General features: G+C 53.3%; 1 protein-coding gene across 2 annotated transcripts in view; it reads left to right on the top strand.

Annotated features, from left to right (window-relative positions):
- KY (kyphoscoliosis peptidase) overlaps positions 1-25326 on the top strand; it is a 49447-nt gene extending 24121 nt beyond the window's left edge. For both annotated transcript variants that reach the window (XM_041734570.1, XM_041734569.1), the window contains 6 exons: positions 366-448; positions 4862-4970; positions 6462-6579; positions 15295-15483; positions 16730-16920; positions 20983-25326. In XM_041734570.1, coding sequence (XP_041590504.1) covers positions 366-448; positions 4862-4970; positions 6462-6579; positions 15295-15483; positions 16730-16920; positions 20983-21878 — 1586 coding nt within the window. In that variant the 3' untranslated portion in view covers positions 21879-25326. The remainder of the gene's footprint in view (positions 1-365; positions 449-4861; positions 4971-6461; positions 6580-15294; positions 15484-16729; positions 16921-20982) is intronic.
- Positions 25327-25946: the final 620 nt, after the last annotated feature.

The raw sequence follows: 25946 nt of genomic DNA, 5'->3' as shown, positions 1-25946 counted from the left end.
GAGTTAGCAAGAAATCTGCAGAAAACTAAATGGTGAGGAGAAGGGGTCCCTTCATTAATCTGTCTGGGCCCTGCTGAGTTAATTGAGGTAAAACCAGTTTCCTTACTGCTGACTTTCAGGGCTCTGCAAACGGGCTCCTCTCCCCTGTGAGTCTCCAAAACAACTAGAGGAGTTGCCATAGTTCACAAACCAATTTGACCAGGGAAGCCTTCTAGGAAATAGAGCTCTTGGGAGTGGTTTTTCAGGCTCTGGGAATCATGCTGGAGGTCAGGCAATCACAGCTCCTCAAAACGACAGAGAGGCCTGAGCCAGGCGGCACTGGTCAGCAGGCCTCAAGAGCTGACTGGGCCTCCCTGTGTTTCCAGCCTACCCCTGGGATCGGTCCAGCCTGAAATCCATGCCCCTGGACCTGCGGCAGTTTGAGAAACTGGACAGCTATGCCTCACAGGTAAGAGAACAAGCCCCTCTGTATACGGTGACTTAGAGTTTCCCAAGTCAGGGTAATGAAGCCTCTCTTCAGGCCCCCTCTCCACCATATGCATTTGGAGGCCCTCAGAGAGATGGCCCGGAGTGCCTTTTCACATTATATGGATGGGCAAAAGAAGACCAAGGCATCAGGCCCCTACCCAGGACAGAAGGCCATTCCATCCCCCCAATACCACCCAGAGTCCTGATGCACCCAACCCAGGCCACTCACACCCTGCAAGGGCCTCACCCGCAGGCTCCTCTAGCCAGCCCTGTCCTTCCCCCCTGCTGGTGTCCACTTAGGTGTTGCTGCTACTGAACTAGGCCACCCCCAGCCCATGATGGAAGCAATCCAGAGGATGAGGGAGGACCATGCATTGCAGCTGGCTAGCACCCATTGCAACCACAGCCATGCTCACCCCTGGAGCATATAGGCTGCCAATGGGTCACATCTCTGGGTCCAGAATCATCTGGGGTGCAGTTAGGGAGCGGCAGCTACCTGAGCTGAAGCACCAGAGACACACTGGGGTCCTGGGAGCCAGGTGGGAGAGCTCACCACAGGAAGTCTGATTATAAGGGCCAAAGAGCTGGACCCATTGCTCAAGTCTGAGTGAGCCATTGTAGGCTAGTAAGCAGTAAGATCACCTGCAATCTGAAGAGACCACCCTACGGTTGGCACATAGTAGGTACTCAGGAACCTTGTTTGTTGAACTGATGAGTAGATGGATGGGGGCATGGATCCAGAATCACGATAGAGGCAGGGTCATCAGTAGGGGGCCACCAACTGTGCTGGCAGGATTAAGTGGGAACACTGAGAACAGAGAGGAGTGGAATGGTCAACACTGAGCTGGCGGCAGAGGGAGGACTCCATCCCTGTGTGTGTGTGAGGGAGGTGGAAGGCAGGTGGCTCACAGGCTGCCAGACTGAGTGACAGAGGGTGGGACAGCAGCTCATCACAAGAAGCAAGTCCCAGGAGCTGACAAGTTTGTTTAGGGGCAGTGGGCGCTAGCAGCTGCAGAACAGCCAGTGGAAGTGAGCAGCAGGCAGCCAGGTCTCGAAGTCCAGAGCCTTATCCGGCCTGGAGACGTCTAGGCAGGAAACACTGATTCAGGAACCAGCAGATTTAGCTAAGAGCTGAAGCCAGAGGGTGGGTGTCATTTTAGGGAGGACAGGGCAGGAGGTCCAAAGGCCCCTGAGCCACGTGAGGCCAGGGCGAGACCAGGAGGGATCAATGTTCTGGAAGGTGCAGGGAGAACTCCCTGAGGGCATGGATGGTCAACAGCGTGAGCTATTGAGTCTGGTCAAGTGAGGTTAGGATAGACTCATTTCTACTACGTCAGCACTGAAGTGCTTCCTACCCCCAGAGGGGTGGTTGGACAGGGGTTGGAGCCTCAGCCCGACTCTTACAGGCCGAGGAGCAATGCAGGGATGGAGGAGGAGGGAGTGAAGACCCCACAGGAGCTGGCAGAGGAGGGGAGGCTACGTGTAGACAGCCCTGAGGAAGAGATTTGGGGAAGAGGTACAGACAGGAGGGGACAAGGCAACCAGGACTAGAAGGGAGGCGTGAGGACACGGGTGAGCAAGGGCACTGCAAAGACGGGGCCTGGACCGAAGACTGGCCGAGAGGCTGGCTGAGCCGGAGGGAGAGCTCCTTAAGGGGAAGTCCTGCCTGAGCCTCGTTGATCTGAGGCCAGGTTGTCTGAAAGGGAGAGAAGGGGGCGGTGTCAGGGTCCGAGGAGCGTGGGGTACACTGCGGTGGCCGCTGGGAGGGACAGGACAGGCTACTGGCCAGGCTTGGGGAGCGGTGCCAGGAGCCCAGCTGAGGCCAGAGACCCAGCCGCGGAGCAGTGGGTGTCCGGGGCCAGCCAGGCCCGGATAGAGCCAGGAGGTGGGGACCAGAGGCACAGAAGCCATGGGGTTAAGTCAGAGTCAGCCAGGCTGGAGTGCGGGCCCTGCTGTGTCAGGCGCTGTCCTCCGCCCTGGGAGAAAGACAAAGACAAGAACCATCGGTTTGGAGCTGGACACTGAACAAAAGGAGGCAGACAGCAGCTGGGTGGGTAGGAGACAGAAGAAAGGTCCAGAGGTCTCCTTGTGGTCACACAGTGCACCTGGGGTTCTGATGTGAGTGGCAGAAAGGGTCCGGGAGCTTGGGGAGTACCTTAGGGTGAGGGCTGGTGAAGGCATGAGCAACTGTCACGGAATTAGGCAGCCAGTTGCCCCAGCTTCTCTAGAAAGATTAAACATGGTCAGGGTTGCCTTTCCTACAACCCCAACTGTTTCTCCTCTTGAGGGCCCCAGCCAGCAAACCTCATTTGTTCCTTTTTTTTTTTAATTATGGTAAAATGTATAGAACATAAAATGTGCCGTGTTAATAATTTTAAGTGTACAGCTCAGTGGCATTGCTTGCATTCACTGTATTGTACAACCATCACCACTATCTGTTTCCAAAATCACCCCAAACAGAAGCCCTGTGCCCATGAAGCAATCCCTCCGCATCCCCCCTGGTAACCTCTACATTGCTTACTGTCTCTCCTAACTTACTCTCGATGTTCCGTTTAAGTGCAATCATGTAGTACGTGTCCCTTTGCATCTGGCTTATTTAGCATCCGTGATGTAGCATGTGTCAGAACCTCATTGCTTTTCATGGATGAATAATATTTCGTCGTGGAGACACACTACTTTTGCTGACCCGTTCCTGTGTGATGGACACTTGCATTGTTTCTGCCTTTTGTGTATTGAATAATGTTCCAGTGAACACAGGTGAACAAGTGTCTGAGTATCTGTCTTCAGTTCTCTTGGGTATTTACCTAAGAGTGGAATTATTGGATCATCTGAGAATTCTCTTCAGCTTTTTGAGGACCCGCCAAACTGTTTTCCACAGCAACTGCACCATTTTACATTTCCACTAACAATGCACAAGGGTTCTAATTTCTCCAAGCCTTGCTATCTTTTTTACTACAGCCATCCTAGTGGGTGTGAAGTGATTTCAATTTGCATTTCCCTAGTGACTAATGATGTGGAGCACCTTTTCACTGGCCATTTATATATCTCTGAAGAAGTGTATATTCGAGTCCCTCGTACATTTTTTTTTTTTTTTTACTTTTTTTCCTTCACCCATTTTAAAACTGGGTTGTCTTTTTGTTGTTGAGTTTTAGGAGTTCTTTATATATTCTGGATATTAATCCCTTATCGGATACATGATTTGTGAATGTTATCTCCCATTCTTTGAGTTGTCTTTTCACTTTCTCAATTTTGTCCTTCAATTCCCAGAAGTTTTTTATTGTCATGACTCCCAATTAATCTATTTTTTCTTTTGTACTTTGTGCTTTTGGTACCATATTGAAGAATCTGTTGCCAAATCCAAGGTCATGACGATTTACTCCTGTGTCTACTTCAAAGAGTTTTAGCATTTAAGTTCTTTTATTTAAACCATTGACCCTTTTTGAGTTAATTTATTTAAAGATTTATTTATTTATTTTGAAAGAGAGCGAGAGCAGGGGGAGGGGCAGAGAGAGAGAATCTCAAGCAGGCTCCCTGCTGAGTGTGGAGCCCAACACAGGACTGGTTCTCACAAACCTGAGATTATGACCTGAGCCAAAACCAAGAGTCAGATGCTTAACCGATTGAGCCACCCAGGTGCTCCCAGTTAATTTTTGTCTATGGTATGAGGTAGGGGTCCAACTTCGTTCTTTTATATGTGGATATCCAGTTGTCCAGCACCATTTATTAAAGAGACTATTCTTTCCCCACTGAAGAGACTTGTCATCCTTGTCAAAAAAGTCAGTTAGCCATGGGTGTACAAGTTAATTTCTAGACTCTCAATTCCATTCCACTGGCCAAATGATCCTTATGTCAGTACCATAAGCACTGACTTATTTTGATTTTGATTTTCATTTTGATTTGATTTTGATTTTGATTACTGTCGTTTTGTAGTAAGTTTTGAAATCCAGAAACATGGGTCCTCCAACTTTTTTATTCTTTTTTCAAAATTATTTGGACTATTCTGGGCCTGTTGTTAATTTCATATGAGATAGAGGATTGCCTTTCCCATTTCTGCAAAAAAGGCTGTTGGAATTTTATAGAGATTGTGTTTAGTCCATAGATTGCTTTGGGGAGTATTGACCATGAGTAGGGGCTGCTACATCTGCCCAAACGTCCATCTACAATGCTGGCCCCAGGGTCTGTGTGACTCTTGGGCCAGTGACCCAGCTGGTCGGCACAACCTGATATGTCCAGTCCCCAACCAAGGGTTGCTCTCAGCCTAGCCTTTGTGCCCCTGGCCCTCTCCTCCTCCTCCTCTGACTGAAGGGAAAGCAGCGCTGGCTGCAGGTGGCAAGGCACTGGGCTCCCACAGTTCACCCAGGCCCTGACATAGTACATCCCTCCCATTCCCCAGGTGACGGTCAAGAGTGGCCTGGATGAGCTGGTGAGTGACCTGCTCCAGGAAGCCCACAGTGACCTGGAGAGGGTCCGCGTGATCTGGATCTGGATCTGCCACCACATAGGTAGGCCCACCTGTGGTGCCACTGGCTCTAGGACACCCTTGATGCCACTCCCCGCAGGACCCTGGCCCTAGGGGAGCCTCTCTGGGATTCACTTGACCACTAGTGTGTATGGAGTTAGATGGACAGTGGAGAAAGGTTCCCAGATGGCTAGGTGAATAATCAAAGACTAACCCAGGAGCATAAAACTCAGTCTCCATAAAGGGTCATTGGGTGGGGGGATCTCCTGTGGCCAGCAGCCCAGAGCCAGTGACCAGAGCTAAGGCCCTTCACCCGGCAGCAGCATTCCCCCAGTCCTGGCTTCCTGGTGAACCTGCAGCACAGACCTGAGAACACAGGACAGAAAGTCATCTCCAGAAGGATGCAGAAGATTCATAACTGTTGGAAAGTTATTGCAACACCAAGAGGTTTCTTAAAGCACCAGTGCCAGGAAGAGTGGGCTCACCTCTCCCTGCTCCCTGTTCCCACACCCATGACCTCAGCCCTGTCTCCAGGCATTCAGAGCAACCTCAGGGGACCTGGGCCTCTGCACCTGTCCCCAGCTCTGCACAGGACAGCCTTGGGAGTCTGGCCAGGGCAAGCCAAGCCCCGTGGGTGGTTGCCAGGGAGATGCTGGATGCTACCCCTTGCAGTCAGTGGAAGAGCCACTGGTGGTGGGGTGGACTTCTAGCGTTTTCCCTGTGACCCCACAACCACCCGGGTTCTCCTGATCTGCTGCCACTGGGCTTTACCTTTGTCCTCTAAAGCAGCAGTGAGGGATGCAGCTTAGAGGGTGAACTCACCTGACACAGGGAGGGTATCTGAACATAGGGCCTGAGAGGCCATTTCCTCCCCCTCCACCATCAGCAGCTCCACTCAGCCTCGGCCTTACGGGGGCAGAAACAGAACATTAGGTAGGACTCCATATACTGCCTGCCACCCTCCCACATGTTCGCTTCGTGCCCAGTGGCCACAGTGATTCCTGCCTCAGGGCCTCACCCCAGGCCTTAGTGACCCCAGGCCTCTGTTAGTGACCAGAGACCAGACAGGCTGTTTAGCGGCAGCTCAGAGCGCCCCCTGTGGGTCAGTGTGAGGTCTGGAAGGTGGCAGCCTCAGCAGGAATGGGTGAGCAGCCTCAGGGGAGCTGCTGGCAGAGCTGTGTGGTGGGGACAAGACCAGAGCCCCTACCCCTAGTGCTGTCTCGGCCCCCTTCCCTCCCAGCCTCTCCCCAGAGGCCCACCGAGCCAGGCCTGCTCTGCCAATGCTCCGCTCTTCCTCTAGCCACCTGTGCAAGAGGGTGACATTTCCCAGTGCTGGCCCTGGCTGGGCCCGGGTTCCCCTTGGCCTACAGTGGTTTCTCTGGGACCTGAGGGAGGCCAGCCCAAGTGGTGCTGAAAGCGCAGCCAAGGGCGGGGCAGGGGGCAGTGCTGCCGGCCACAGACCCCCCCCTCTGCTCTGCATAAGCTTTGGTCGCCTCCCCGGACCTAGCTGTTCACAGACACCTCTGCCCTCCAGAATACGACATCGAGGCGGCCCAGGAGAAGGACCGCCAGGCCTTCAAGCCCACCGACATCCTGCGGACCCAGAAGACCAACTGTGATGGCTACGCTGGACTGTTTGAGAGGATGTGCAGGTACGAGAGGGATCCCACAGTCCCGGGCTGACCACCCTGACACATCCCTTCCTCCCTTCCAAAGCGCTGTGGGCCTTCGCCCACATGCCAGGCCTGAAACTTGAGTTTGCAAACTCTGCTCTGGAATCCAAGTGAGTCCTGAAAAGGTCAATTTCTCCCTTTTTAACACCAGCATAATTGACTTTGTACCATCTGCCGGGCTTCGCGATGCATTAACATAATGGCAGATGAATGCACAGAGATAATTTGGTTATAAAAGGCCCTTTTTCCACCTTCGCCGATCTCTGCGCAGCTGAAGGTTAGAAGAATGGCAGGTCTGAGAACAGGAGGACAGTGGCTGCTGATGCCAAGGGGACTGTGAAAACCTGTCCTCGGGGCTGGCACGGGAGCCCTCTCTCAGGGGAAACAGATGATCTCCTACCTGAAAAGATTTGTCAGTTGGAGAAGCTGAATAACTAGGAAGCAGCTTTTCTCTTGGAGGCGTCGGGCTCCGTTTTCATTGCTCTGGGAATGAGCACCTGGCCAGGTTGCCCGGGTGGGTGACGACAGGAGAGTGGCTGGTAAGGAAACCACTTGCGTACAGAGACACCGTTGTTGGTTCAAGGTGACCTCAGGACACACTTCAGGCAGGGGGAGCCCCACCAACCCCACAGCTTGCTATGCTCACTCTCCGAGGTCTGCTCGGTTCCCCAGGATCAATCAGTCAGCCCTGGAGCCCATTGAAAAGTCTCTTTCCCAGGGAGATGGATAGGCTCTGCCCACCATCTCTGCAGGCCTCTGGGAGTGGGTCTTCTTGGGCACCCAGATGTCAGCCCACCAGGACCCAAGTGACGATTCATCAAACCAAGTGTAGCATGTCGGAGTTGTACAGGCAGCCCAAGACGTCCTGCTCCTGTCTCACTCCCAGTTGTCGGGCCTCCCACCCCTCAATGCCACCACCAAGCATAGACATGTGTCTGTTCCCATTTTGCTCCAGCCTCCTGCTTGCTCCCCGCTCTTCACTTGTCCCACCTACACACCCCACTGCTAAGACCACAATCCCTGAGGCCACCAGGGCAGGTCAGCCTGCAGCCTGCAGAGGATGCCAGCCGCTCAGCAGCCCATCCACCCCCCCAGAGCTAGTCCTTCCCACCCTTCACATTCCTGCCCCTGCTTCTGACCCAGGCACTCCAATATGCCTGGGGGCCTCTCCAGGATGCAGGATCCTCACTGGCCCTCTGCCCAGACTCCCTAGGCCCTGGACTCCTGAACAAGACCACAGGCTCCACTGTCCTACAAAGTCCTCCAGCACCCTTCCAGCCCTACCCCCTGTGCCACTGGCCGCACTTATGTGTATATTCAAACTCACTCTGCTCCCCTATCTCTAATGCTCTGTCCAGCCAGGATGGTCACCCCACCTTCCTCTCCCTTGATATCATCAGCACACCTTGTTCACAAGCTCCTGTCTTGCCTTATGCTTTTATTTAATAACTTTCCCAAATCAAGGAAAAAAATACTTTTTAATTATAAGTGACTTATAAAATGTATAGGAGCAGAAAGAAAATTGTTACTCTGACCACTTTGAGATAACTCTTAACATTTTGTCACATTCCTTTCCATACCTTGTTCTATCACATACATGTTACCTGTGCTCACTTCTCCTTATATGTTTTGTGGGTCTAATATGTCTTTTATGTGTCTTCAGGCGCTCGCTGTTTCTGCTTCCCCTATGAACGCCCATCTCAGACCCTACACACCATAGGTCCGCGATGACAGGAAATGATAAGATATTCCTACCAGATTTGTATGACATGGGCCTTCCTCTCTTTAAACAATGGACTAACCCTCAGTCTATTTTCAGCTCTGTTTGTGCCTGGCATCTTTCAGAGTGTAATTTGCATCTTAGTTGGCCAACTTGAAAGCACTCAGGATTTTCAATCCTAGGATACATCCTTCTTCATCCAGTATAAGCTTTCCAGCACGATATAGAAGGGTGCCAGACTCAAAGCCAGAAAGACTTTTAGGGTCCTCCGTCCCCCCATCCTTAATTTCCAGTCCTTGATTTACTACTTGTTAGTTTTGTGCCTTCTGAGGAACAAACTGAGGAACTTCTCAGTTTTCTCATCTGTACATGGGGACTGTACTGCACGCTGGCAATGCTAGGGCTAAGTGAGAACATGCAGTTTGGAGTTTGCTCACCTGATTTGGGGTGATTGTGTTTTATTTTAACCTTGCCTGTCTTTCTTGAGTCTGGGAATGCTGTTGCTCTGTGGAACTTTCCTACAGACACACATCGACTCAGAAAATTGACACTTGCCTTGAGTGAATCTGTCAGCTTTTTGGCTTAATCCAGATGCTTAACAATGGCCCTATCCTGGCCTGCAGCTGATCATTAAAACACATCCCAACATTTTACATCATTTAAAGCTAGGTTCTAACCTGGCAGTTAGCATGTGAAAAACTCTATACTACCGCTCAGACGGTTAACAGTAGCTCACGGTCCCTTGGATCCCTTTAACTTTGGCTTTAAAAATCAATAACCTCGTCTATGCATCACTTTCCTAATTCCCCACCTTCCAAATAATTGCCGAAGGTTTGGTAAATTCATTAGCGGAGTCCTTAATAACAGAAGACATGTAATCCACACTTGCTGATTTATCCCAGCTCGGTCACCAGGGCAGCCTCTTAGCAAGAGTAGTACCTACGCGGCCTTCATTACTTCTGTCCGTCCATTCTGCCTCCTTGCAATGGCCTCATTAAAGACTGATTGAATAAAGTAATTTGGTAGGGAACTCCGATATTTTTGCAGCATCCTTCATTTCCACATTGTCTTTCCCGAGTAACCTATGTGAGTTTTTTTGTTAGTGCTGTTGCTTATAACTGCTGGTCTGGTTTCTTTCTGACTTCCCATCACCCATCATTAATGTCCCTTCTTTTGTCTCAATCCCCCTTGGCCTTAATGAATTCTGCTGAACTTCCTTGGAGAGGCCAAGCTTAATTTCCCAGATTCCTGCCCCCAACTTAGCCCCCAGTAGAACGCTTCCCTCTGTTAGCACAGCTCCAGCCACCATCAGCTACTAGAGTTTCCAGAGACTTTTGGTAAAGTCAAGAGGTTATTACCAGTTTGAAACTTTGCTGCCGGAGAGACTGGTTGTCACCAATCAGATATCAGCCTGTTCTCCATCCGTCCTCCTGCTGTCACAGAGAGCAAGAGCAGCGGCATGCTTCTGCTCATCGTGATGTCCCAGACGATCCCAATACATCGGTTGGTTCCAAAGGCCCCAAAGGCCGGGGACTGACCATCTCACCCTCCTGGGAGAGGCAGATACCCTGGATAACCTGAAGTTATGCCCAGATCTCTGACTTTGTCATATAAAGCCTCTAAAAGGGACATCTGAATTCCCCTGCCCTTGTAGATACATCAAAGGATAGTGCTTACAGAGCTGAATGATGTCACTAAATCAAACCATTCTTTGATTTTACTCCACCCACATATTTATAAATTAAAATGAATCTTGGCATACAAAAGTGCTAGTATAATACAAAGCCTCCTGAACTGTGTGCATCTGGACAACTGAGTCCCGGTGCTGCTCTGGCCCACTGGCTGGCTATATGTCCCCAGGCAAATAAGCCTCCCTCTCTGAGTCTTGACTTGTCAGAGAGGAGGACCCTGAAGTCACACCCCAAAAGGGCCTCAGAGTAAGAATAATTACTGTAGTTATAGTTACTGACCTCACCATAAAGGGTGGTCCAAGAATACCGTATGATTTATAAGAAATACTTTTATTTCTTCACCATCAGATTTATAAGAAATCAACTATGTAAATAAACTGTGAAACATGATACATGGCTATATTTGTCCTGCTGCGGTATAGAAATCACAAAATTTGGGGAACGCCTGGGTGACTCTGTCTGTTGAGCAGCAGACTCTTGGTTTCAGCTCAGGTCATGATCTCAGGGCCGTGAAATCGAGCCCTGCATTGGGCTCCACATTCAGCACAGAGCCTGCTTAAGATTCTCTCTGTCTCTCCTTGTCCCTCTGCCCTTCCCCCTCGCTCATGTACTATAAGTAAATAAATAAATAAATCTTTAAGAAAAGAAAAAGAAAAAAATCACAATATTTTCATCAAGGTACACAAAAAAAAGAGCATGCTTCATTGCCTCTCCCATTGATACATCCCTCCCTCCCTCTCTTATTTTCCACATGGCTCACGTATTCTGGGAGGAGATCAGAGTTGGGGGAGTACACTATGGTCAAAGCCTGATGCCTGCAGAGCTCATTGCCCACCCCGGACAGTGCAGCCACCCTGCTGAGGCCTGGCCGTGGTGTGGCTAACACAGTATTACACGGTTCCCACAGCAGGACCCAGACCATGTCTGTATAAAATAATAGTCACAGACTGGATCCACCAACTCCTCAATTGATACCACTGGTGTTGGCAATTTAAAAGCTATCAAAAGTAAAAGGCAAGACTCTACAATCTGAGATTATTAGATAGATGTCCTGGGATGATATTTTAGGCTCTACCATGACTAGTCAGATCTCATTAGGAAGTGGAAACATTTCTTATTTTCTGTCCCTTCTTCAATACTCTCCTAGATCTTTCCAGCAAATTCCTCTTCCTTTGGGTCTCCTTAAAGGTCTGTATCACTAGCATTTTAGTGATGCTTCACCTATCTGCCCCTTTGCACCTATCATCACATCTAGGGAAGCCAGTGAATTTTCCTTTCAGAATATTTTATTTTTAAGATTTTATTTATTTATTTATTTTTAATTTTGTTATTTATGATAGTCGCACACAGAGAGAGAGAGAGAGAGGCAGAGACACAGGCAGAGGGAGAAGCAGGCTCCATGCACCGGGAGCCCGACGTGGGATTCGATCCCGGGTCTCCAGGATTGTGCCCTGGGCCAAAGACAGGTGCCAAACCGCTGCGCCACCCAGGGATCCCAGATTTTATTTATTTATTCATGAGACATAGAGAGGCAGAGACATAGGCAGAGGGAGAAGCAGGCTCCCTGCAGGGAGCCCGATGTGGGACTCGATCCCGGGATGTGGGGTCACTCCCTGAGCCAAAGGCAGACGCTCAACTGCTGAGCCACCAGACGTCCCCAGAATATTTTATTAGGCTATAATATTTATTATATTAAATGAGATGATATATGATATTATTCCCTGGTGCCTGGTACAGTGCTTTGCACAAAAGGTGGTGATCTTTCGATGGCATGAAATGGCTATGGGTCATCCTGACTAGCAACCAGCAGCTGGAATTACTAGTTCCACAATTTTGTGAGAGAATTATGGATTATTAACAATAATGCTTTACATTATGACTTCCTTGTCCAATCCATCTGGCACATTGCTGCCAGGTAGTAAAATACCCTCATGTCATAGTCAAGCATGGCATAAGCTCACAGCTAAGTTTCCTTTTTCATCTTTATTCTGCCCCAGGCATTCCCCATGGCCTCCCCAGCTTCCCTTCAGCTTGTCATAGGAGAATCACCCCCTGGAGACCATTTAATCCAACATTTCTTTTGGTCCATCGTGGGCCTGGCAAGGTCACCCTAGAGGTGACCATGTTGCTGAGACTGAGCCCTGATCCCCTTTCTCAGCCCAGGGACCACCCCTCCAGCCACCCACTTCTGCTTCCTTCTGCCCTTCCCGGGCTTGGGGTCAGGATCTCACTGCTGCTCCCCCACCTGGCTCTCAGAGCCTCCCTCCACTCCATCCCTCGGTGGGAGGGTACCCCCGGGCCCACTGGCCAGGCCCATAGCTTCTCCCGGGAGGACACTCAGCCCGAGTCCCAGCCGGCCACACTGCCCACTGCTATGCCTGCTCCGTCTCACCGCAGTGCTGACGGGCCGCGTGGATGTGCAAGGCCCTCCTTCCGTCCCAGACCACAGCGGGCCATGAGCGGAGGCAGGCCTAGTGGGCAGCGTGTGCAGAAGTCCACAGCTCCCCGCAGCCAGCACACCTACCCCAGAACCGTTTCCAGGTCTCCACTTGTCCCTCCACACGCGCCTGGAAATGGATGCGCACAGACGTTGCTGGCCAAGAAAGGAAGATAACTCACTGAAGAATGTAATCTCAAGTAGTATTTATGGCTTTTTTCCAATTCTAAAAGTAACACCTAATCACTACTGAAAATTTAGGAGATATAGAGAAGTTTAAAGAAGAAAATTACACTCATCCATAATCGCATTACTAGGAGAGCAGGTGCAGCCCGCCTGTCTCACTCTGCCCCCCTCCTCCGTCCGCCTCTCGCCCTGCACGCGCGCGCACACACACACACACACACACACGCACCCACGCGCCCGTGCACACACACACTCGGGCCTTGTGCTGATGGCCGGGTTGTATGAGCTTTTGTCAGTTAACATCGTGTGAGGAGCATGTCTTACCCCATACTTCCTCTCACTCACTCTGGGTGGGTGGAGCCCCACCTGCCAGGGAAGCCCCCCAGTCTGCTCCTCTATCCTGCCCTTCTGGCCTCACTCTCATCCCAACCCCTCTGCTGCCTGGAAATGCATCCAGTTCCGACCCCCAGAAGCATCCTCTCACCACCCTTTGCAGCTAAGGAGACCGAGGACTCTCCAGGCATGCACGCTGCACTTTCTTTCCCCACCCGTCCAGGCCTGCCCCCCCCTCACTTTGGGGCTCCTTCTTGGCTTCGTGCCTCTGGGCTGCCCTTCTGCTCCAGGAGTGGGTTTCGGCCTGTACCAGCAGAAACAACTGACATCCCAGTCCAGTCCCTCTTGCTCTCTGCCCCGCATTCCCCAGGTGCTCCTAAAATCCAGGGGGCCTAGCTGCTCTGTTCTTGCGGCATGTCCTAGACAGCCTGGGAGGCCTGGACCTCCTCCTGTGAAGCTGTGGGCAGAAGGGCACCTTCTGCACCCTGCCTGCACCCTGCAGAGGAGGGAAGTTCAGGCAGACGTGGGAGGGGGACACTTGTCGTGTGCGGGTGGAGCGACCCCCGTGGCAGGGTGGGGTGTGGAAACTTGCAGACCCCCCATTTTGCTTCATGGATTCTCTCAGCAAATGATAAGCAATATTTAATCCAGCATTCTAGTGGTTAATTGAATATATGTTTTTGGGGCACCTGGGTGGCTCAGTCAGTTGAGCGTTTGACTGAATTTCAGCTCAGGTCATGATCTCAGGGTTGTGAGATTGAATCCCACGCTGGGCCTGGAGCCTCCTTGAGATTCTCTCTCTCTCTCTCTCTCTCTCTCCTTCTGCCCTTCTCTCCACTTGCTTGCAGGTGCGTGTTCTCTCACTCTCTCTCTAAAAAAAAAATTTTTTTTAATTAAAAAAAATTTAAAAAAAGATTTAGAAACCTATGTTTTTATAGGGAAAATTTCCCCTGTTCCTATTATGGCTGCAGAGCCATCTTTCCCATTACCCTGAGAGGCTCCATGGCCCTGTTGCTTAGAGCACTGGAGTCTGCAGACCTGGTCCACGGAAGGACCCTGGCCCCCAGAGGCCTCCAGTCCTGGCTAACACCCAGTGTACAGAATCGGTTCATCTGAGGGGAGTGCAGACTCAGCAGGGCAGCTTGCGTGATCCTCAAAGGGGCCCTATTTAAGGAGCCACCAGAATAGCCTGGAAATCATGGACTGTGTTTTTATTATGCCAATCTGCCAGAAGTGGAAGGAGAGAGTCTTAAAAAAGGAACACCTTTTTCTAATTCACACAAAGACCCCCAGGGGAGCACGCACAGGGCGTCCCCTGGGGCAGATAGTGGTCCACCCTGGTCACTGCCAGGTGGTGGGCAGGGCTGCTGAAGAGGAGAGCCAGCTGGTCATGAAAGACTCTCTGGGCTCTTGCATTGGCCTTGGGGTGATGCCTCAGGGTTTCGGCTACAAATGCCCACATGGGAGCTTGCCCAAGATTTCTGTGATCCCCATAGGTGACCTTCACCAATCCCTCACTGTCCAGGCCACAGAAAGTGGTGCCAGCATGGTTGTAAGCAGTGGGGGAGCACACTGTCAGAGGGCCAAAAAAGTCAGGCTGGCTGGCCCACGTGTCACCCCTCAAGGGACATCCATGGGGGACTCCAAAACTGCGACCAGGACCATCAGTCAACAGACTACCTTACTGCACTGCGGTGGCCCTGGTGGTCAGACCTGAGCCATCTCAGCAATGGGCCAGTCTTCCCCAGTCAGGGCTGCAGACACTGGCCAGCCTGCCCCAGCTGTCCCCACACGGATGTCCTAAAACAGGACATAATGGAGAGACTAGGGCTGAGCTTTCCCCTGAACCCTCCTATCCAGCCCCCTCCCTCATCACCCCACTTGTGTCACCCAGACCTAGCTCCTCAATTTAGAGTTGCTCTGATACTTCGAGAACATCATTCTCTCCCTGGTTTCCATGTTCTCCGGGTGATCCTCGCCACGGCACCCAGTGTCCTCCCAGAGAGCTGCGGGGAGAGCACTCAGGCGGGTTCTGTCTGGGGAAGAATGTTCCAGAAGTGATTTGCCCCATCCCCTAGGAGGACCCGGCAATGGGGACTGAAGCCAGTGGGTGCCAGCAGGACCAGCCAGCCCCGTGTCCCCCTGTACCTCCCTCCCCGCCCCAGCCCTGGGGATGAAAGTCCTCAGGCTGTCTGTGTGGGACCGTGTGAAAGGCAGGGAGGGACTGACACGCAGCAGACAGGCCTGCGCGGGGGGCCATGGACAGAGTCCCAGGCAGTGGGCAGCCCTGGCGGGAGCCCACTCTCAAACCCCTGTCCCGCCGCCAGGATCGCAGGGGTGCAGTGCATGACTGTGCCTGGCTACTCCAAGGGCTTTGGCTATCAGACGGGCCAGAGCTTCTCGGGGGAGTTTGACCACGCCTGGAACGCCGTGTACCTGGAGGGGAGGTGGCACCTGGTGGACAGCACCTGGGGCAGTGGCCTGGTGGACTCTTCTACCTCCAAATTTACCTTCCTGTAAGTATGAATCTGGGTTCTGTTGGTGGAAATGGGGGAGACACAAGTGAAGGAAGCAGCAGGTGGGGCAGGCCAGGTGGGAGGGCAGGGAGAGCCAGGTGTGTGCTGCCGGCCACCCCAGCCTTCCTCCGGCTCTGAGATGAGCTGGCCCCAGGCCGAGAGGAAGGGCCCAGATTTTTTTGTCATCTCACCCTCCACTGACTAAATCCCTCCTCTGGCTCCCCATTGCTCCCTCTACCCAAGTGCTGAAAGCCCAGCATTTATTTGCCCACGGGCCATACAAGAGAGGCAGGCAGGGCTGAGAAGCTACTGAACTATCAAGATTCCCTCCGGGCCTTTGACCTGTTGACCGTATTGTAATGCAGGGATGCCAGAGTTCTCTTCCTGGTGTCTGTTTCCCCCAGACACCAGGGCTCCTCCGCACTGAAGGCAGCCACATCACATCTCGGAGGAAGGGGTTATAGTTTGTGGGAAGGGGGCTGTGGGTGCCCAGAGTCCCTGTGAGCCGCAGTGGGGCAGGGTGGTGAGGTGCAGGGCACTGGAGCACGTCTGTTCTCCAAGGCTCTGGCCAACTGTGGTCTTAACCTTAAAGCCATGACCTTCCTCATGGATCATAACATCTCTCAGCAGCTCAGATTCCTTTTTATCCAGAAGAATGAGAGCATTGTCTCTGATTTTTGCAGTTTAAATCTCGACAGTCCTGCACACAGGCCAAATACAAGCTAAGAGTGAAGCTTCCCCATCTCAGATGAGTCTCCGTGTTCTTCTCCTGATCCCCATCACTAACCTCTAGGGAGCTGTGTCTCATTGGCCCTGGGGACCACAGGAGGGCTGCTCACCCAAGATTCCCTGCCTGCCGTCCCTCCACCCTGATGGCTGGGACCTTGTCCATGGGTTATGCCTTTGTTCCCTCAAATCTCTTTTTGGCTTTGAGTGTAGGGGGAGCCCATTCCCCACCTGGACACAGCTCCACGTGGGTTATGGCCTTCTCTTAAAAGGGGCCTCAGATCCTGCCATGGCTTCTATTTCTGGAAGCAGCCACTGAGGAGCCATCTGCAGTGCCCATGTTAAGGCTGGAAATAGTGCCTCTTCCCCTTGGGCTGTTGGCAGGACCACTTCTGTGGATGTGTTAGGCCAAAGAAGGCCCCAGGGATCCCCCTGTGAGCCCCCACCTGCTTCTCCACAGAGCTGAGGCCTACTCACCCTATATGGCTACTGACCATCTTCCTCCCCACCCCACTTCTAGATACAATGAATTCTACTTCCTCACCCATCCTGCACTGTTCATCGAGGACCATTTCCCAGACAACAAGAATTGGCAACTGCTAAAACCACCTCAATCCCTGAAGCAGTTTGAGAACAACATGTATCACAAAAGTGAATTCTACAACAAGGGGATGCTGAGTGCCCACCCAGAGACTTCTGTGATCAAAACAGGTAAGCCCTGAGCAGGTGGCCAGCATTCTCGAGCATCAGAAACAGAGCAGCTTTCCCTGTATCTCAAGGTATCTGGGCCCCCAGGGGACCACCCTGCCAGGGTGCCGCCAGGGTCCCTGAGCTTGGTGTAAGCAGAACGTATGTGCAGATGCTACTACGGCAGCCAAGGCCATGAGGCCATTGGGGCAGGATCCAGCCATAGGTCACATTTGCAGGCACAGGTACCCGCTCGCAGAAGCATAAACCAAAAACGGGGTGCATAGGAAGTCCTTGGGTTTCCCTAGCCCCTGAGGGCCACACTTACAGCCCAACCTGTCAGGGAGCCAGGACTGGAGGGTCCCCAGCTGGATGAGTCTCTCCCAGTTCCCAGAGCCAGTAAAGGACTGCCTCTGGCCGGGCTGTACCCACCCCCAGTTCAGGTTCCCGACAGGAGTTCCCAAACTCCTGGCAAAGAGCTCCTGCTGGCCCAGCCAAGCAGGGATCTCCATGTCAGTGGTCTAACCAGCTAGTGGGAGAGCAGCGTGGGTCTCCCAGGACACAGGATGGGGGGTGGGGAGGCGCTTTATTCAGGAGCTGGAAGAGTGTAGGCACCACCACACACAGGGACAGACATGCTCTGGACGGGCACAGCAAGCCCTCCAACATCTGAGCTCAAGCTCCGCTAGACGAGGGCTGGCCCCAGAGGCGCAGCCTGCCTTCCTCCGTGCCCTTCCCTCACAGGCTCAGATGCTCACTCTGCCTGCTTCCCTCCTGGAGGCAGAGGCCAACCTTTTCCAGCCAACCTCCCTGGGAGTAAGAAGAGCAGGACACCTAGCTGAGCTGTCCCCACGGCTGGCCCGGACTGACCTTTACTCCCCACGTCCCCACAGGGGCCACAGGCACAGAGCTAAGTGTGTTGTGCACTCTGAGGTTTAGGGGGAGCCAGCTGTGTGGGAGAGGGTACAGAACTGTGGTCACGAGCCTCACAGAGCTGACCGCAGAGGACTTTGTCTTATGTACGTCCAAGGCCCTGGCGCCTGGTCCAAGGCTGGGCACATAACCTGGACAGGCTCCAGGGCTCAGCACAACCTAGTCAGTGTACCTACCCCCCACCCACCCGCAAACACACATTCACACACACACACACACCACTTCAGCAAAGGCCTGCCTGTTGGTACCATCTCTGCTACTGGGGCTGGGTTGGGGGTGGGGGTGGGGGTGGAGGGATGTGTATTCCCAGGAGAGAAGGCCTGAGCGCACAGGCCACCTGTGTGTGGGCCTGCAGGTGAGCCCCATCCCACACTGTAGAGTGATAGGGGCATGGGGAGCACAGGTGTCCCCAAGTTACTTCCAGCTGATTTGTCCCTTCCACCTCACAATGGCTTCCTTAACCAGTTTGCGGAGCTCTCTCGAATACTTTTTTAAAACTACAAATACCTGGAGGCTCCTGCTGCTAAAATAACAGCATGAGGTTGCTGTCTTTGAGAATGTGTTTCCTCTGTTTATATCGGATGGGGAGCCTGTTCTGTCTGGTACGGGCTGTGGAACCACAGGGAAGGATGGACCAGGCCACACCAACATCAAATTAATGCCACGGAGTAGAAGAACTTGCCTTTGCAAGAGGCACAGAAATGTCAACGCTGGGTTTCTTAATATACAGTAATCTCAAATTTGATTCCATATTCATGATGCTTATTTAAAGAATATTTCTTTGTTGGAGCTACTTTCGTTAAGAGTAGGGATGCGGAGAAAGCAGAAGAGGGAAACAGGTGGGTGAAAGGCAGGGAATGAAGAGGACAGGGGATGTGGGGAGTGGAGTACCACCCACAGGGGTGAGGGGAGGTGCAGGGAGAGAGGATGCAGGGGAGGATGCAGGCTCCCACAGAGTCCCCAGAGTCGCCAGTCCTTCTTTCAAGTCTTCGGGCCATTCAGCTCACCTTGGTAGAGAATCTGCTGGCCCAGCTGCCCTCATCAGGCCCGGGGAGTGCAGGAAAGGAGGGAGGAGGGCAGCTCCCCACAGAGCTCACCCCTGCAGGGAAGACAGACATCACAGAGAACGAATTCACTACAACATTGCTGCTTCCTGAAGGAGATGAGGAGCTAGAAGAGGGGCTCCCGGGGGAGCTCGACCTCACTCCTCTGCAGTCAGACATTATGCTAAGGTCTTAGCAGGTTTAGGGGAAAGCAGTGGAGGGAAGAACATGAGTGAGGGCTCTGGGATGTGAAGGAGCCCTGGAGGATGTGGGAGGATGCTTGTGTGGGTCCTGACTCAGCCTAGGCAGGAGGCGACAGACTCTCACTGGTCTCCAGGCTGATGGTGACCCACATGAGTGAACTCAGGAGTTGGCAGGTAGATATTTTCCCAGGGGCCCTCGGGAGGCCCTGTGGAAATGCTGGGTGGCACTCCACCTCAAAGGTGAATTCCGTGGGATCTCACAGCCAACTCAGATGCAAGATGGAACAGGATGGGGCCATGAGCAGTTGAAGGCTGAGATGGCTTCTGCCCACTGAGTTGGCTTAGAAGAGGAAGCGAGGGGAGAGGGGAGATTCAGACAAGAGAGACTCATAACGAGCCTGTTGCTCCTGGTCACTTTCCTTTGGAGGTAGATGCCCCATAGCGGCTGGAGGCAGTGGAGAAATAAAGTAGACAACAAGAGAAACCAAAACACAAGGGGCCCCACAATCAATACACCAGAAAGGGAAGGAAGGGCAGCAGAGGGCTTGGGGTGGTGGTCAGCAGGCTGGGTTGGAGAGCGTGGTGGTTGCAAGGGGAGAAGAGAGCAGTCCAGGAGGGCCTGCTAGCAGCCCCAATGCTCCAAGGAAGCCACTGAAGTCTTTGGACAGAGGCCAGATGAGAGTTATGGGGTGGAAGAGGACCGCAGTGGGGAGGGGTTCCCTGCCAAGGTTTCCGGATGAGGAAGCCCATGAAGAAGCAGAGGGGAGATGGCCAGTGAGCTCCCATCTCTTCCTGCTGCCTGTGTGGGATTCTCACTGGCTGGCTGGAAGTTAGCACTGAATGCAGTAGCAGAGCAGCTTGGAGTCGGGGCCCTTGTGGCAGATTAGAGGGGACATCTTGGAGGTACTTGTCCCAGAGCCCAGGCATTGCCTCCGCAGAAGAGTATTGGACCTCAGACTGGGGAAAGGTGACTAGTGAGCATGGCTCTGGCAGTAGTCTCTCTCCTTCCCTCATGCTCATGTGAACACGAATGGGGCTGGGGAGGTTGCTGGGACAAGAAGCAGGTGTGGGGCTTCCGAGAGGAAGGGGCTTGAGGCTCTGCAAGGAGCCACTGCCCCCCCCCTGCCCTGCCCGTGGTCCCTCAAGACAGGGAGGACCAGATAGGGAAATGCTCATGGGCTGCAAGACCAGAGGACTGACCACCTGTCCCTGAAAAACAGTGAGCAGGACAGAGGAAGATCACAAAACTGGTGGGCATGGGGAGAGGCAGAAGGAGAGTGGATGCCAAAGGCCCTCCAGAGCCGGGCCAAGCCACAGCTAAGTGAGAGTCCTGGGGTTGGGGCAGGGGTGGAGCGAGGAGGCAGTCCTGGCCCTGGAGCACAGCCTCTAGCGCACGATGGCATTCAAGCCAGGTTGTAAGGTCCTGTGTTCACCTGACAGCTGCTGGCAATGAGCAGATGCGGAGAGAGCGGTGGGAGGCAAGACTTAAGACCGGAAGGAGACACAGGGTGTCCAACCAGTCACGGGCCCTCCTTGCCCCTGGGCCTTCTACCCCGTTCCAGAATCAGGCTAAGCCTCCATGCAACCTTCATCTAATGAGAATCACTAGGGTGAGGCCAGCATCTACGGCTGGGGCGGATTTTCTCTTGAGACCCTCAGCTTTCAACTCCCTCTCAGAGAAGCACCTGCCGCGGGGAGGGGATCCCTTTAGTGTATGCTGCAGGTGGCCCGCATCGAGGTCGGGGATACCACCGTGATTGCTTAAAATCCATCGTGCTGAAAGTATTCACATCATGGAAATGGGCAGATGCTAGAGTCAGGGCTCCCCCAGAGAGCCAGTTGTCAAACATTTAGCAGCACGTCAGCACATATTGGATCCACCCCCGACCCTGGTTCTGTCTCCGCAGTGAACGGGAAGGCCACCATCACCATTGAGAGCTGTGCCCCGACGCTCTTCATGTTTATGCTCAATGGCAAGCAGGAGCATGGGCTGCTGAGCCTCAGGAAGAACGGGATGAAGCTGGACATCTACCCTCCCACAGTGGGCACCCACAAGCTGCAGATCTTTGCCAAAGGCAACTCTGACATCTACAGCTCGGTGCTGGAGTACACACTCAAGTGCAACTACGTGGACATCGGTGTCCGGCTGCCCGCTGAGCTGCACCAGCCCGTGGGCCCCAGCTGGTTCTCGGAGCAGATGGGCATCGTGAAGCCCTCCCACCCCGACCCCATCATCCACACCAGTGACGGCCGCTGCTCCGTCAGCTTCGGTGTAGACGAGGGCATCAGCGTCCTGGCTTCCCTGCACGGGGACGAAGGCCCTATCACCGAGGAGACCGGGCGGCGCTACATCTTCCAGCTGCACCGAGAGAAGCGGGCGGAGCTGAAGGTCCAGCTGCCCCAGGCCGGCAAGTTTGCCCTCAAGATCTTCGTCAAGAAGAGGCTGGAGCCGGGCAACTACGTCTTTGTCTTCAATTACCTTCTGTGCTGTACCAACACCAAGGTGAACTGGCCCATGTTCCCCGAGAGCTTTGGCAACTGGGGGCAGGACAATGAGTTGCTGGAGCCCCTGTCCGGCGTGCTTCCTGCCAACCGGAATGTCCCATTCAAACTGAAGCTACATGGTATCGCCAAAGCCCTGGTGAAGGGGCAGGACACGTGGCCCCTGACCCTGAATAGAGAGGGCTACTGGGAGGGCAGCTGCAGCACGGCCGGCTGCCAAGAAATCTATGTCATGGTGCTGGAGAACGCCAACCACAACTTCTACTCCTACATCCTGAAATACAAAGTGAACGCCCAGTGAGGCCTGGTGCCCCGGTCACACCTCCCAGAGGGCCAAGGCCAGACCTGCCCAGGGAGGGCCCAACGGAAGTGCAGCGAGCCCCGGCCACCAGCGAGTCTGCATGAAACCACTTCTGGGCCTCTGCCTCAGTCTCCCTGCCCCGCCGTGGAAGCTGCGATGTTTGTGTTCTGATGGCTTCGCTCAGCTGTGGCAATGGCCCAGCGGACTGAGGCAAAGGCCCTTTAGAAGAAAAAGGTGCTATGTAAATCCAAGGTATTGTAAACTGTACACCACTGCCCAGATGCCCCTTCTCGTATTCATGCTGTTGTTGTTTTTGTAGGGTTGATGTGGGAAAGCAGGCCTATGGCCCCAGCAGAAAGCTTTGCACGTGATGGTGAGAGGATTCTCCTCTACGCCCCACAGGGACCCGGTCTGCGAGGCTGAGTCGTCCTGAATCACAGAACCCCTTTCAAGTAGCATCGGTGTTTCTCACCAATTCCTCGACCCCAGGGAAGGTTGGACACCCATTTTTCCCAGACCTGACCATCCTCTGCATTCCTGCAGCCTCTTGCTCTTCAGGAGCCCTAGAAAAGAGAAGGTGTGAAGAGGAAGCCTCTGCCTGGAGGTTCCACAATCCCTGTATACTCTGGGGATGTGGCAATAGAAAAGTCGGGAGGGGGTGCCCACTCTTGGGTGGCCTGGGTGGAGGGCCAGAGGGCGAGGGAAGCTGCAGCAGCCCCACAACCTGAGTCTGAGGGTGTGAGACCCCAGACTCCGTGCTCTCAGACGAGCCCACAGGGCAGTTCGGTCCAGTTCGGTCTAGCTGGTGGTCCTCCAGGCCCTCTCAGAGCCTGGGTGTCAGGCCCTGGCCTGCACCTCCATAGGGGGAGCTTCAGGAGGCTGCTAGGCCCTTGGGGTGGGGGCTTGTGGACAACCCTAAATAAAGACCCAAGCAGGGAGGCCGGGCAGGGAGTCGGGCAAATACCAGTGTCCAGGAGACTCGGGAACTAGCAGGGCTCTACTGGCCCCCGAGGGTCCCCACGCGCGAAGCCCGCACAGGGGGACCGCCCCACCCCGGAGCCTCTGAGCTCGTCTATCCCACCTCCTTCCCCGCCTTTCTCTGACAGGAGAGACCCCTGGGCTCGCTCGCTCAGGCCAGCCCTAGGAGCCTGGGCCCAGCGGCCTCGGCAGGCCTCAGGCCCGTGTTGCCATGGCAACGGCAGAGAGGCTGGAGGCTGGCTCCCGCGAGGGCAGCGGGAGGGAAGGGGGAGAGGCCCCGGTGGCCACCGCAGCACCCCGCAGCACCGGGAGCCCCTGCAGGTGCTCCCTGCCCCCTGGCGCCCCGGCTCCCCGCCCATCCCGGCTCAGCCCACCCTGAGACGCGGGACACTGCCCCGCGTCCCCCTCCCCCACTGCTGTTCTAAATGTCCTCAGGCTCCGCGACAGCCAGGCCAGCCGGCTGCTCACGCCTCCTCTGCCTTCATTCTCACATTTGTGTATTCAGCAAATGTTCACGGGGCACTTAATAAGCACGGGGCTCTGTGCTAGATGCCGGGGTTAGGGGGGAACCAAGGGGGTCCTGCCCCTGCCATCTCAGAGCTCAGGGTGGGCAGCAGCAGCCTCCCCCCAACAGGCCTGCCTAAGGCTGCAGGCTCCGGAGGCTTCAGTCCATCCTCTCCCCGGGGTCCCGGGCACCCGGCGCGGTCCTGGCCCAGGGCCATGTTATAGGGCTGCCCACCCCCCTGGCCGAACACAAGGGCGGTACACCCGGGGGGTCTGAGCTCTCCTCTGGCCCGTGTCCCACACCCCCTTGGCAGACACTGTTGTCACCCGTGCCTGGAAAAAAGCACAAAGGCCCCAGAGGAGGGACCGCTGAGCACTACGGCAGGGAAACAAGGAGGGGGTTCTGATGCCCTGAAAACAGCCTTTTTTCACACCTTTGATTTTATGGGCTGAAAGAAACCTGCTGTGTTTTATCCGAATAATAAGTGCCTCCTATGACTCATGTCGCTCACCGGACCCAGAGCCACGGGTCGTCCCGATGAGAACAACGTGCGCCTTTTTTAAAATAATACAGCTAATGAATACATTCTGGAGCATGCAGAGGATGCCACCCAGCAACACAGGAGCTGCCCCAGGAAGCAAGACAAGGCCCAGCCTCGCAAAGTGTCTGCGGAGCAACCACATGCCCCTCCGTCTGGCGTTAACCAGGGCCCCCCCCAACCACCCCACCCCATTTGTAAAGACAGCTGTGGGCGCAGCCAGAAATCACCTGTATTTCTCTCCACTAAAGCAAAAATACATGAAATGAAATCCAATCTTCATGAATTTTTACACGCATGCTGCTCAGGGTGGAACACAGGGCTGCATTTTGAAGTCTTTTATTCAAATCCCCAGCTTTGTTTCCTGGTGGCGCCAGCGTGACGGTGGAATGGCACGGGCGCTCCCTGGTGCCCAGTCCGCGAGCTGCCGAGAGTTCATGCTCACTCCGGCTCACTCCGATGTTGGTGTCACATTCACTGCGTGCTTCCTGGTGTGTACACGGAGCGCACAGGCTATGGGGCGAGCTTGGGGACTGCCTGGCAGGGTGAGAAGACACCGGGGTGTGCCACTGGGGAGTGTTTTGCCGGGAAATCCCATCTTGACATGCAAACCCTGGGGATGAGACTGGAAGGGACAGCTCTGCGAGCGCTCGTTACTGTGCCCCCCATTGTAAGAGCCGAACCCCGATCACACTCTGAGCTTTGGCCCGCAAGTCCTAGGATGGTGGCCCTCAGGCCCCAGGCAGCAGGGTGCAGAGGTCGGGGAGGGTGAGGGAGTAAACTGCCTTTAACTCCTTGCGTGCGGCTTGGTTGGCTTGGTTCCCAAGCGCCAGCAGCACAGCTGGAGCCCGTTTCAATCTGATTATGATCATTGTGAGCTCCCCATATGCTACATTGTCCCACCAGAGGCAAACCTCTCACCGCCTGCTGAGATTAAAAGGAAATAAATAGAGTAACTGAAGCATGAAGGATTTAGGCTAGACATAAAGAACTATTTCCTGTTTTTAAGCAGGAGGGACACGTTGCCAAGAAAGTTTGTGAAATCCTCTTCTCAAAGGACTTGGAAAGTAGAAAAGGTTTCCCAGTGGTCTGGGTATTAGACGCTCTGCTCACTGGAAGGACTAAATTCTCACCAAACCAGTTAATCCTTAAAATACAATATGCTAGATGGCCCCCAGCAAACGCAAGGTGAACAGGATTCCCGCATCCTTTGCTGTTAGCAGCGTGTTCAGAGGCGGGTGTGCATCCGCATCCCACATCACTTTATCTGGGGTCTATCATTTCATTTGGACTAAGTAGCTGGAAATCTTAAGAGGTGATTACTTTTCATAATGTGTGTGTTGAGTTGTGTGGGCCAGTGGCTGTTGAGTATGCTTTCCCCACATTGTTGCTGGTGTTGTTTTTCAATAAAATTTATATTCATTTTTATCCAACAATGTAATTATCGATCTGTTCTTATCACTGCTCTCACAAGGGGAAAAAAATAGGAAAAAGCACTTTCATGTTCAAAGGGAGCCCTAGCAGAAAAAAAAAAAAAATCAATGTCCCAGCCATTTGAATGTGATGGGGAGATGCAAATGGAATGTCAGGCAAATAGCTATTTCACATTAAAGAAAACATAATTAGGTTAGCTCCAACCCCTCTCTCGCTCACATGCCTTTGAAGAACATGAAGGCAGTATTTCTTTCATTGAATCTTGTTTAACTTGAAATTTTTAAAGTCAATCCCAATTTTTGTTATTAGGAGGAGGAAAAAAATGTACCCAAAATGCCTATCAGCCTACTTTTTTTGCTGTTTTGAGTGTGTGTGTGTATATTTATACATATCTTGATTTTCATATATATACAGAAACTTTCTAGCAATTTACCTAAACAGATTATTCATAAATTAGACATTTAGGGGAATAGAGAAAGTGAACATCCAGGCACCTCTGAGAAGCTGCTGTAACCATGGAGACCATTCTCGTAGCTGTAGTGTGAAGGACAGAAAGAACTGTGTTCTCAAATCTGGCCTCGCACATCCCTGCCCGCTGGACCCACAAACGTGA

Source organism: Vulpes lagopus, chromosome 19 (assembly GCF_018345385.1).
Source record: "Vulpes lagopus strain Blue_001 chromosome 19, ASM1834538v1, whole genome shotgun sequence".
In the NCBI taxonomy this organism is placed as follows: domain Eukaryota; kingdom Metazoa; phylum Chordata; class Mammalia; order Carnivora; family Canidae; genus Vulpes; species Vulpes lagopus.
Note: the sequence above shows the minus strand (reverse complement) of the source record. Positions and strands in the feature narration are given on the sequence as shown.